Raw genomic sequence first — 13,969 nt, 5'->3', positions numbered from 1 at the left:
GACGGCCATGTCTTGGTAGGTTTGCAGTTGTGCCATACTCTATTTTCGGATGATGGATTGAACATTACTCCGTGGGATGTTCAAAGCTTGGGATTTTTTTTTTTTTTATATAACCTAACCCTGCTTTAAACTTCTCCACAACTTTATCCCTGACCTGTCTGGCATGTTCCTTGGCCTTCATGATGCGGTTTGTTCACTAAGGTTCTCTAACAAACCTCTGAGGGCTTCACAGACACAGCTGTATTTATACGGAGATTAAATTACACACAGGTGGACTCTATTTACTCACAAGGTGACTTCTGAAGGCAATTGTTTCCACTAGATTTTAGTTAGGAGTATCAGAGTAAAGGGGGCTGAATACAAATGCACGCCCCACTTTTCAGATATTTGTAAAAAAATTTGAAAACTATTTATCATTTTCCATTTACTTCACAATTATGTGCCACTTTGTGTTGGTCTATTACATAGAATACATTTACGTTTTTGTTTGCAACATGACAAAATGTGGAAAATTTCGAGGGGTAGGAATGCTTTTTCAAGGCACTGTACCATGCACAAATATTATTCATGATTGAATTAAAGTAGGCAAAGCACCTTCTGCTGTTAGCAAGGTACATTAACAAGGAAAAAAGTTCCCAACACTTAATTCTACTCCTGGAAAACCTTTATTTCCAACGAGTCTCCAGAGAGACCCTTGGCTTGTCCATTCAGGGTCAGTAAGAAGTTTACCCAGTGACCACCTTCTACTCATTACCCAGTGCTCCCTCGCTGCTTGGGGAGCAGCAAGGAAGCAATAGGCGAGTTTAAAGTGGGCTTTTAATAGACACTACAGGGTCAGTTTAACTTCTAATTTAAACTCTAATGCCGCGTACACACGAGCGGACTTTACGGCAGACTTTGCCCGGCGGACGGGATTTCGTCGGACAATTCGATCGTGTGTGGGCTCCAGCGGACTTTGTTTTCTCAAAAGTTGGACGGACTTAGATTTGAAACATGTTTTAAATCTATCCGTCGAACAGTCCGCTCGTCTGTATGCTAGTTCGACGGACAAAAAGCCACGGTAGGGGCAGCTATTGGCTACTGGCTATCAACTTCCTTGTTTTAGTCCGGTCGTACGTCATCATTCGGAAAGTCCTTCATAAAGTCCGTCGAAAAGTCCGCCGAGCAAAGTCTGCCGTAAAGTCCGCTCGTGTGTACGCGGCATAAGGGCCACTTTACAACCTGGCATCCAGGTATGTGGTGTTAATAACTACAAGTGTGTTAAGGCAGTAATATGGACTTGCACAAGTTTTTGCGACACACACTTCGTCACAGCGCACAAAAATATGTTACTGTGCATTGCAGAGGGTTACAACATGTGTGTTCCCTTAATGCCTTGGGTGCCATTGAAAATGAATGACGCAACACGCTAACACATGCTAACCATATGTGCTCATTAAAGCAATGCAACAGTATACAAAACTGGTAAAAAAAAAAAAAAAAAAAAGATAAATATAATGCTTCAAACAATTTATGTATATGTTATTAAAGTTGCCTTACTATTTCAATCCGCAGCTGTTGTATTTTTCAAAAAGTGCTCAAGAATTTTTTTTGCAATACTGCATCCTACGAGTATCCTATAGACCAGGGGTCTCCAAACTTCCCAAACAAAGGGCCAGTTTACTATCCTCCAGACTTTAGGGGGCCAGATAATATCAACGCTGAGATCAGGGGGGGGGGGGGGGGGATAGTGCCCTATCAGTGGGAGGAATAGTGCCCCACCATTGGTTTCAGTAAATGGAATAGTGCCCCATCGTTGATATTAATGGGAGGAATAGTGCCCCATCGTTGGTGTCAGTAGAGTTATGCCCCACTGATGGTGTCAATGTTAGGAACAGTGCCTCAAATCAGTGGGAGAAATAGTGCCCCAAAAGGCCAGATAAAGGCTAGCAAAGGGCCGCAGTTTGGGGACTACTGTTATAGACGGTGTACAGAACATTCATTGATATCGCATGTTCTGCTCACTTGCTTGGCTCATTCCAACCCAGACGACTGTCTAAAGCTGACTACACACTATGCCAGTTTTGACCAGTTCCTGATGAACTGGCCCAAATTCACCAAAGTTCCCCATCAGGTCCCCTTACATTTGATTGACAGCGGATGGCGGTGGCCGAGTCTATAAGCTGCTATTGGATTAAATAGCGGTTATGGATCTGCCCACTGTCGTGCGCTGTCAATTTACAGCAAGGTGGACCTAATGGGGAACTTGTCTCAGTTCACCATCAGGCTTCTGTTCACCACAATACAGAACGCCTGAATGACAGGTATATAAATAGGTGCAAGCAAAGACAATGTCAGTGCGGAGGTCCAATGGACTTCTAAAGGGTGTCTGCAACACCCTTTATGAATTTCCCCCTCCTTTCCCAGTGCACTCACTCCCTATCCGACCACTGCGCCTGTCACACAAACAAGATGTGAGGCCAAGGAGTTTTGTAGTGTGGTGGGTGGAGCCTGAGAGACTAATTCCCTATCAGGTCCGCCTTGCTGTTGATTGACAGTGCACGGCAGTGGGTGGATACATAGCTGCTGTTCAATGCAATATGCTATTGCCATACTTCTGTAATGACATTACCAGTATTCCTGAGCCCTTACATATTTTAAATTAAATGACAACTAAACATTTGTGTGCTCAGAAGGAGGAAGATGAGAAGGCTATATTTTTTTTTTAAGCAAGCAGTGATAAGTATCTGAATTTGACATAGTATTAACCTCTTGCTGTAAATCAGGGCTGGTGTGTGAGGGGAAAAACTTGGACATGTCTTTTTTCAACCTGACTAACTATATATGTAATGATGTAAGTACAAGGAGCCAATCAGTTCATTTGCTAACGAGAAGCCTGGTGGTAGGAGGAGAGTGACAAAGATGAGGGCATTGCTGGCTGCTTCTCTAGTCATAGGCTGGGGTGGATCAAGTACAACCTGGGATCTGAGAAAGGGCCTAGCCATCAGACAAAGGACATTAGTGGAGGAAAGGTAGTACTGACAGGGAAATCATTGGATTGACAGTGAATATTGCACTAAAAGCTGTATTTCAATATTTTAACTTTTAATGGACTGTTCATTTTATCTAGTTATTTTTGGATAAAGTTCTGCTTTAAAGAAGCTTTGTGCACTCAAAAGAAGGGAATTCCTGCATGGGGTACTTTATGTTTCAGAACATTAAAATAAATTGAAAGGAATGCTTCAATTCAAAAAGAGTCTACACTTTGAGAATGGTGCCAATCACATCACTGACATCAAAGGCACTTCATCCCACTTAGTGTTCACAACTTGTGGTGGGTTATGGAATTCTAGGCTAGGCAGAGGCCTTAGGAATTATATAACAGGATGTATTCACATGTTCAGTCTCTCACCCAGCAAAATGACTAGTGAATATTTATGACGGAGGAACAATCAACCACCAGTTTGTCAAAAAATATTTTATTCGGAAATTGAATCAAGCTGATCAATTTGCTGATGAAAATACCCAAAACATAAAATATGTTAAACAAAATAACAATTGCAGCATCAACTGAGGAAACATTTAGAAGACAGTTTTTTTTTTAAATGACCCCCAAGTCCAAAAGGGCATTACCATTATTTCCTTCACGATACCCCTGAAGAAGCCCTCCCACGCAAAAAAAAACGTCAGTTTTCTGCAAAACCTAAAAAGCATACAATGAAACTCGCTGTTACAACAATTCATAGAATTTTTCAGTATTCTCCCGAGAGGAACTGTCCATTGGTATCACTGAAGGCCTTCTCTTCAAGTGAACAAGTATGTCTCAGATTAAAAACAGGCCGTCATCAGAGTCCACCAGTGTTCCGGTGAACTGATGACTACCAGCGGTAAAAGTTCCTCCAAGAAGACGTATGGTGTAACAATACAACAGGGAGGTTTGTGTGTCACTTCACAGTTCGTCTTTGTCAAATTCATCCAGGTCTATATCGCTGAGATCAATGTCATCCTCCACTGGTAGCTAATAAAACAAAATCAAATTGAAAATTAAAAATAAATTAAAATCATGAAGGAACTGCATTTAAAAAACTGTACCTAGTATACAACAATTACCATCTCCTGTTTATCTCTAGAAGTTCTCTGATGCTGATCCTAAGCTCTAAAACTTTCACTGTTCCGATTTAGCCATTTCCTAAAAAGTCATTTGTTCAAAGAAATTTATGACATCATCTAATTCTCTACTACCACTTCCTCTCCTATGGCTCATTCACACTATAGGCAGTGACTAGCAATTTTTTTCAACTGGATAGATGCCAGTCACCACAAGTGCACATAGAAAACCCCATTCACACCACAACACGGGTGCAATGCACCATGAAATGCACATCAAATCACTCCCAGCCAGTCCTCACACGGACAGCGGCTAGCACAGCAAAAATGGTGTATTTTATCGTGTGGACTAATGTGAAGAAGCTCTTAAAGGAAACCTGACCCAAGAGATACAGAGGCTGCCAAGTGGATCCTCAATACAATGAGTCACTGATCTGAAATAAATTTGCAGATAAGGACTGCTGACTTTTGTTACTGGTTTTTCTGGTGCACTTTAATGGCTATTTGTTTACCTGCTCACTGCAAAGTGCCAAAGAGTGTTTGCTGTATATACACATTTTAATAATACTTGGAAAGTGTTTCTTACTTTATTAGATGCTGTATGTAGTACTGTAAAAGTGCCTTTACTATAAGCAACAGCAGGCGGTCTGTCTGCTCATAGTCCTATCTGAATGGGCATGCTACTAATTTTCACTAGGGAGGACCTGAGACTGAAAACAGACTATGGCTGCCAGTTCAAGAAAAGAGACTGAGCTGTGCAGGATTTACCTGGGGTAAGCCGTTCCACTCTTGTCACCAAAGTGACAAAAATATAATAGCTACAGTATTAATCTATTAATCAGATGCAAATTGCCACCATAAGGCTGCAGTCGGATCTGCAGTATAATCTGCAGGCTGAAAGGCTGTTTTGTCAATGAAGCCTACACTCTGCATATAATCACTGTCATAGCTGGCAGTTAGCTGATGGCTCTCGGATGGTAAGGCATTTATTAATGTATCTACAGTATAGGGTATCGTGCTAAGAAACACCAATGTGTAGATTGTGGGCGTTAAGTGGTTAACACACAATATGTAAGCATCTATTCAGTTTTGGGAAACACTGAACATGTCTTCCCAGGCAAGGCACACAATGATAGCTCACCATCTTTAGCAGATAGGCAATTAATAGCTTTGTAGCCAAGAATGTCTTTGTGAATAGTGATGAAGGACTGTACAGCAGCAACACATATTTATTATAACACAAGTCAAGGTACAGAATGTCTTTGGTCTGACCTTATCTTAATGTACAAGTCTTGGAAAGAGGCAACAGGTCTGCTCAGATGTAAGCATTAATTACAGGTATGTGCTATCTGGTGTGTAATTGCATGGATCTGCCATCTTACCTCTCCATCCTTGCCATCCCAAGCCTCAACTGTATTGATCTTAGGGAGTGCACCTCCACCAACAGGTAATGTAGAACCCCGTCCAAACGAAAGCTCCCTGAAACAAAGGGCGTGTCAATTAAAATGTTAGAATTGGTCAACGTTCTCATTGGACAACATATCTATATTAAGAATATTCTGAATAGCAATCTGATTAACTTAAAATGCTTCAAAATCATTTTGCATTCCGGTAGGTTAAATAAGGAACAAGTACAGAAAAAAAAAAAAAAAAAAAAAAAAAAAAAAAAAAAAGAGAAAGGTCAAGATCACAGCCTTACCGTAAGAACTCATTAATGCCCTGTTCGCTGAAAGAACCTTTCAAAAGTGCAAATTTCATCTTTCGAGCGTTGACAGCAGCCATGGCTGGGTAACCAAATCCACCAATACCCAGAGCAGTCTCCATGTCCAGCTGGGTCCCGGCCTCTGCCCACAGCCATCTGGAAAACATAGGCAATTAAGTAAGACATAAACTACACTCTTTTACATATCACCTAATAACTGCCCACCATATAATACTGACTATATAGATTTGTAAAGCATTCTACTAATAGAACATCATCTTCTTATAAAAGTCTGCTGTAAGCCAAATACTACTAGTTGCAAAGCTCTACGTCTTATTGGATTTACTCTAGACCAGGGGTGTGCAAATTTTGATTTTCCTGGGCCACATTGCAAGAGGAGGAATTGTCTTGGGCTACACATAAAATACACTAACAATAAGGATAGCAGAAAAAGTCAGGCAGATCACAGGTTAACAATCACTGATATAGATAATGTACCTGAGTAATAAAACTTAGTTTTTTTGGTAATATTTTTTATTGTAAAAGGGCAACATAATATTAGTGCAAATGTGACAAACTAACATATCAATATCAGGCTGGAAGCATGGATGTAGTAGCAATTCTCAATGAATTCTCAAGGTGCTCAGCAGATAATTTGGTTCTAATATTGCTCTTCGTGTGCTTCACTTTTTTTTTTCTCTTTAAAAAGGTGTTTTTGTGGTTCATCCTTGAAAATATTTGCTTACAAATTTAGATGCTGCTGAAAACTGATGACATGAATAAGATGCGATTGTGAAGAGTGGGATATTTTTATTTCAGAAGATAAAACTTATAACGTCCAGTAAAGAGACACTGTCAAATTTTTCTTCGACCGCATGTGTTTACTAAGTGTAAACACATTAAAAAAAAAAAAAAAAAAAATCAATTTTAACCACTTCCGCCTGGAAGTGGTTAAAATTGTTGATTTTTTTTTTCCTGACATTTGTTGTTTACAAGTCAAAATCAGTATTTTTTGCTGGAAAATTACTTAGAACCCCCAAACATTATATAATTTGTTTTTAGCAGAGACCCTAGAGAATAAAATGGCAGTCGTTGCAATATTTTATGTCACACTGTATTTGCGCTACGGTCTTTCAAATGCAATTTTTTTTTTTTTAAATACACTTCAATTAATAAAAATAAATACATAAAAACAGTAAAGTTAGCCCAACTTTTTTTGTATAATGTGAAAGATGATGTTACGCAGAGTAGATACCTAACATGTAGTGGTACACCAAAATTTGGGCCACTGAAAATTACTGTCCGAAAGAAAAAAATGCCGATAACGGAGCATCGAAAAGGGGGCGGGGTCCACCCAGAGTGCCAACCTGGCGCAACCTAGTCCTCCTTCTCACACAGAGCGGCAATCTCCATGTGTCACGGAGCTGAATTTTCTGGGCAGCAGCAGTAACAATGTACTGCCTCCTGCGATAAACGGCACACTGATCCAATGGCGGGACATTAATATAATGTGTGACATGATCACAGGAGGTGGGACAATGTTACTGCGGCCAGGAAATTCAAATCCAGCTCTGTAAAACACTGGGAGGCTGCGTCCGACATCCGACTGGCACTGGGAGGCTGCATCTGACTGGCACTGCTGAGGCTGCATTGATCTCTTGTATCATGTTTGCAGTCCCTGATCATCTCCTGTATCATGTCTGCTAGAAGTACACCAAATGGAGATTTTGCTAATAGTATTAGCAGTGTGTTTAAGTTTAAGTAAGAGATTACATGATACAAGAGATAGTTAGAGACTGTGGACATGATACAAGAGATGGTTAGAGACTGCAGACTGCATTTTTCTTGACCTGTCTTGCACTAAAGGTGCCAATAATGGGCAACATTAAGTTCATATTAATTTAAAATGATTATATTAATTAAAAAGTTGAATATAATACAAGTATATATAAAAATATTAAAATTTTTAAAAAATTGTCAATTTTGGCTTTCGGCAAAGTGCATCTTGCATTTATCGGTTTCGGCACCAAACTTTTCATTCGGTGCACCCCTACTAACATGTCCCACTTTAAAATTGCGCACACTTGTGAAATGGCGACAAACTACGGTACTTCAAAATCTCCATAGGCAACGCTTTAAATTTTAACAGTTACCTGTTTAGAGTTACAGAGGAGGAGGTCTTGCACTACAATTATTGCTATCACTAACGATCGTAGCGATACCTCACGTGCGATCTGAACACGGTTTACATTTGCGGGCGTGACTTACGTATATGTTTTCTTTAACGTGCGAGCACGGAGGGATGGGGCGCTTTAAAAAATCTATTTTTTTCTTATTTATTTATTTTTTACACTGTCTTTTTTCTGATCACTTTTATTGCTGTCACAAGGAATGTAAACATCCCTTGTGACAGTAATAGGCAGTAATCTTTATGGAGGGATCTGGGGTCTAAAAAACCCAAACCCTAAAAGTACACCAAGATCTGTGTTTTTGAATACTGACATCCGACGTAGTTCGGGTCTCCGGGCATCAGGCCGGTACAACCACTTCAGCAAAATGACGTACAGGTACGTGATTTTGTGAGAGTGTTTAAGTTCATGATTTTGTGTTGGGCCGCATTCATAGCCGCCGTGGGCTGCAGGTTGGACACCTCTGCTGCTCTAGAGGATAGCATGCACCTGTAGCAAGCATGACTGGAGGGTATTAGAATATAATGAAATCTGGATTAGGGGGAAACAGCCTCATAAGACTGTACCCATTATAACACTTAAAGGGCAAAAAGGTAAAAAGCCAGGCCATCTTCTTACCCCCACATCTTTTTCTTGTACTTGTCTGCGAGTTTAAGCATGACTTCCAAATAGGAGTTTCTTCCTGCGGCACCTGTAACAAAGATCACAATTCAGTTAAAAGGTGGGTAGATCACATTCTAAAAGGAAAAAAAAAAATCTGTTAACAGTCACTTTTTGGGTAATACAATTCTGCAATGGGTGTACAGTGGCGAAATTAATGATTTGATCCCCTGCAGATTTTGTAAGTTTGCCCACTTACAAAGAAATGATCAGTCCGTACTTATTATTAAATGATAGAGACAGAATATCAACCAAAAATCCAGAAAAAAACACGGTACAAATGTTATAAATTGAGTTGCAGTTCAGCAAGTAAAATAAGTATTTGATCCTCTGCCAACCAACAATATTTTTGGCTCCCACAGACTTGCTCATGTGGTACACAGATTATTCCTGTCAATTCAAGAAGGTGCTCCTAACGACAACTCATTATGTGTATAAAAGACACCTGTCCCCAGAATGTTTCTTCCATTCAAACCTCACCATCATGGGCAAGACCAAAGAGCTGTCAAAGTATGCCAGGGACAAGATTGTAGACCTGCACAAGGCTGGAATGGGCTACAAGACCATCAACAAGAAGCTTGGTGAGAAGGAGACAACTGTTGGAGCGATTATTCGCAAATGGAAGACATACATAATAACCATCAACCGCCCTCGGTCTAAAGCGCCATGAAAGATTTCGCCTCATGGGGCAAGGATGATCATGAGAAAAGTGAGGGATCAGTCCCGGACTACTCAAGAGAAGCTTGTGAATGATCTCAAGGCAGTTGGGACCACAGTCACCAAACAAATCATTGGTAACACAATACGCCGTCATGGATTGAAATCCTGCAGCACCTGCAAGGTCCCCCTCCTCAAGAAGGCACATGTACAGGCCCTTTTGAAGGTTGCAAATCAACAATTAAATGATTCAGAGAAGGATTGAGAGAAAGTGCTGTGGTCAGATGAGACCAAAATTTATCTCTTTGGCATGAACTCGACTCGCCGTACTTGGAGGAAGAAAAATGCTGACTGTGACACTAAGAACACCATCTCTACAGTCAAGCAACATTATGCTTTGGGGCTGCTTCTCTGTCAAAAGGTACAGGCCGACTTTACCGCATTGAGGGGGCCAAGTTTTGTAAAATCTTGGATGAGGACCTTCGTCCCTAAACCAGAACACTGAAGATGGGTCGTGGATGGGTTTTCCAGCATGACAATGACTCAAAACATACCACAAAGGCAACAAAGGAGTGGCTCCAGAAGAAACACATTAAGGTCATGGAGTGGCCTAGCCAGTCTCCAGACCTTAATCCTAGAGAAAATGTATGGAGGGAGCTGAAACTTCGAGTTGCCAAGCGACAGCCAAGAAACCTTGAGGATTTAGAGAAGATCTGTTAATGGTGGACCAAAATCCCTCCTTAGATGTATGCAAACCAACTACAAGAAACATCTTACCTCTGTGCTTACCAACAAGGGTTTCTCCACCAAGTACGAAGTCATGTTTTGCTTGGGGATCAAATACTTATTTTACTCACAGAACTGCAACTTAATTTATAACATTTGTTTCAAGTGTTTCTTCTGGATTGTTGGTTGATTCTGTCTCTATCATTTAAAATCCACCTATGATAAAAATTATAGATCCTTCATTTCTTTGTAAGTGGGCAAACTTACGGAATCTGCAGGGGATCAAATAATTATTTCCCCCACTGTATCGTATGGGGATGGACAAATCAGACCCAGTCAACATAACAAATCTGCAAAATACTGAAATGTGGGTCTCAAAAGAGGATCATACCAATTCAAACCAATTATGGGGTCTCCATCAATTCATACAAGTGATGCGTTATCCATGACTGCAACATTTCGTAGATTGTAAGCTCTAACAAACAGGGCCCTCTGATCCCTCCTGTATTGATTTGTGTTGTACTTGTACTGCCTGCCCTCATGTTGTAAAGCGCTGCGCAAACTGTTGGCGCTATATAATCCTGTATAATAATATTAATAATAATACAAGTAATGTGGTCCCCATTAAAGTTAGCAGGACACTTTCAAATAAGGCTGATGTGGTTACAGCACAGTAAACTTTCACCATAGTAATATTCACACAGATCGCCATGCATGCATTTGCCCTTTTCTTTTCTACAGCTCTCAATTAAAATCTAACCTAAACTTTAAAAGGTGTCAAAATTTACAAAAGTTGGTGGTTATGGCATAATACAGGCAGCTCTTGATACATAAAGCCCTGGTGGTGCACATTTGCCATATAGAGGCCATGTTAGTCTATTGTAGGAAAAGTGTCATTTGTTTAAGTGTGGAAAAAATCCAAAATTGCAGGATGGTGAACTGAGCCAAACCTCTAGCTGGATTATTTTTTCTAAAATAAAACTTGCAGGGGGGCATGGCTTGCCGCATTGAGACGTTTCTTCTCATAGTTCCGGGGTCCCTCTGCTCCACGGGCTTCATTTCACCTGGGAACTCCCTTCCAACTCCGCACATGGGGAAGGACAAACATAAGGCACAGAAGAGCTCCAGCAGCAATCGACCAGGAGGCGATTTGGGGCACTTTTTTTACCTGATCTCTGGCCGCAGCACAGCGCCAGCTGGAATCCAAGATGGCACTGGCACCGCCGTCTCCAGCCCGCTCTGACTCAGCCCTGCATACACAGGTGAGCTCACATGAACATTTCCCACTCTTATAATTACCCCTCTAGACTCACCAGAAGACGCTCTAATGTCACCCTGGGCTCGGGTGAGGGCTGGGATATGGAATCACAGATGAGGTCCCTGCACAGCTATATCAGATCGCTGCCCACTAAAGCAGACTTTGAACACTGTGTTCACAGGATTGAGAAAACATACAAAAAGGGAATTTCTGACCTAAAGAAAGATATGGGGGCTTGTTTAGAGGACATTGAAAGCACCACAGATGGCCTCAGTAACACTGTTCAGGCTCATGAAGAAATCCGTAACACTCACACCGTCATGCTGCGGCAGCTTTCTTATCAACAAGACGACATTGAGAATCGCAATTGTCAAAATAACATCTGCATATGCGGGAGCCCTGAGACTGTGGACCCAAAAGATCTGCCCACGGCTGTAATGGCTATCTTTAATCAATTGCTGCAACGCCCCAAAGATGACCCCACTGAACTGGACCGTGTGCACAGAACCTCTGGTCCCCGGACCCTTGCTTTGTGCGAGATACCCTGTGCTGGGTTCACTTTTACAAGATCAAGGGAAACATCATGCGAGCTGCCAGCTCCCAGGACACCATCCTGTTCAATGAAACCCATGTGATGCTTCTCACAGACCTCTCCCGTCAAGCTCTGGCAATGAGGAAAACATTGAAGCCACTTACATGGCTTTTACAATCTAGCAAGATAAAATATCAATGGCGCTTCCGCTTTCATCTCCAGGTACACCACGAGGGTAAAACTGCCATCTTCCGCACCATGGGGGACCACCCTTCATTCCTCAGCATGTTAGAGCTCCCACAAGTCTCTCTACCAGACTGGCCATTCATATCGACTACTCCTGGCCTGCCCTTTGCTCCACAGTGGCAGAAACAGGGCCGCAAACACCATTTCAGACCCCTGTCTCAACAGGACCCCAACGATTGAATCCTGCATGGAGAACTATCCCGGTTAATTTTCTCCTTTACAGGGACTGCCCCTGTGATAACAGGGAATTTGCAAGCGCAATCCTTCTGAAGCTTGCCTTCCCTACATGTTATCACCCTGCTCATTTGTTGTCGTTTTTGACTTTGCATTCTTCCTTAAAGTACATTCGTTCTGAAAACTGGACTGTTATTTTTGTTGTTTTCACTGCTTCCTTCCAGGTTGCTTTAGCTAATGAGCTCCTGATTTATGCCACTTTATGTACGGTGTCTAATATTTTAAAGTATATGACCTTGTTACATTGCTGCCTTCCACCAATATCTCCTTCCTTATGCCCACCCTCAGGTTAATTGCAAACTCGTCACCATGAGGAGTTTCTTCTGACCTGATCATAACCATTACAAAGCTTTAACATTTTACATTTATACTGTTCGATTATTGGTTTTAAATATTGTTTGATATCCCATGAAGCCGGGAGCTGCCCTGCGAGTTTTCCCTGCACCCCACTTAGTTTTTTTGGCAGTGCCATTATGGGCACCATATGGTATACTGCTGTATATCATGTTGTAAGTTTTTTTTATTCCTTACTTGTAGTCCTTTGGAGCCACCTAGTGGCCTTTTTTGTTACTGTTAATTTTTTTTCTCCCTCTGACCAGTTTGTCCCTTTCCCCATTGGTTCTAAGAGAATGCACCCCATTGTCTCCATCCACCATTTTTGAACCTGGGACAGTGACCGAAACAAATGTTCTTATATGTTTAAAGATTTTCTCTCTCTCTCTCTCCTGGTTCCACTTTCTCTGCCGAGAGCTGCTGATCGACGAGACGCCTGGATTGACTACCTCCCCCTCTATCCCCTCCCCTACTAATTGTCCTATGGCAACTGTTTTCCCGATTAATTTAGCATCTTTTAATTGCAGGGGGTTTAATGTGCTGGAGAAGCAGAGCCAAATCCTTTACAACTTTCAAAAAATGCGCTCTAATATTCTATTACTACAATAAATGCATTTTCGTACAGGCTCCATACCTGCCTTGCGTAACAGAGATTATCAAAATTGGTTTCACAGTACTAACCCTCCTCATGCCAAATCTAAAGGGGTTTCCATCGCTTTCCATAAATCTTTCAACTGAAACTAAATAATTTTCTCTTTATAGTGGTCAACATTTAAGTCCCCAATGTGGATCAGGCTCGGTTCCTCTCTTCTGTTCTCACCAGACTATTCTCCTTTGGGGGTCCCTGTTTTATCATCAGTGGAGATCTCAACATCGCCCTTTCCCCGTCTGCAGATACATCCTCGGGTAAGTCCTCTGTTTCTTTCTCTTCATTGACACGCATCAAATCCTTACTGCACTCCTCACATTTAGTTGATGCCTGGCATATTCAGCATTCCACAGAGAGGGATTACAGCCACTATTCTGCAGCACACAACTCCTATAGCAGACGTGACCACTTTTCACAATCCCTGCTAGATACACCCCTGCAAGCTTTCATAGGCCACCTCCTCTGGTCCGATGACGCCCCAATCTATCTGACCCTGGCACGCCCCCCCCCCCCCTCCCTGAGAGCCCGTAGGGGCACACACTGGAGGCTCAATGATAACTTGCTACGGGATTCTGTCTGTGTAGCTGAAATCTCCAAAACTATTTGGAATTTCATGTCTGGATGGATCAATGGGAAGCTCTAAAATGTGTGGTACGGGGCATGCTCATACAGCACGGTTCCCACCTTAAAAGGATTA

The 13,969-nt window shown here is 41.7% G+C and overlaps 1 protein-coding gene across 1 annotated transcript in view; it reads right to left on the bottom strand.

Annotated features, from left to right (window-relative positions):
- Window positions 1-3,442: 3,442 nt before the first annotated feature.
- PDIA6 (protein disulfide isomerase family A member 6) overlaps window positions 3,443-13,969 on the bottom strand; it is a 54,887-nt gene continuing 44,360 nt past the window's right edge. Inside the window, exons 10-13 of the mRNA XM_073625383.1 lie at window positions 8,596-8,668; window positions 5,786-5,944; window positions 5,469-5,565; window positions 3,443-3,997 (exon numbers count right to left, since the gene is read on the bottom strand). Coding sequence (XP_073481484.1) covers window positions 3,929-3,997; window positions 5,469-5,565; window positions 5,786-5,944; window positions 8,596-8,668 — 398 coding nt within the window. The 3' untranslated portion in view covers window positions 3,443-3,928. The remainder of the gene's footprint in view (window positions 3,998-5,468; window positions 5,566-5,785; window positions 5,945-8,595; window positions 8,669-13,969) is intronic.

The sequence above is a fragment of the Aquarana catesbeiana genome, linkage group LG04, assembly GCF_042186555.1.
Source record: "Aquarana catesbeiana isolate 2022-GZ linkage group LG04, ASM4218655v1, whole genome shotgun sequence".
Taxonomy (NCBI): domain Eukaryota; kingdom Metazoa; phylum Chordata; class Amphibia; order Anura; family Ranidae; genus Aquarana; species Aquarana catesbeiana.
This window is presented reverse-complemented; position numbering and strand designations above follow the sequence as displayed.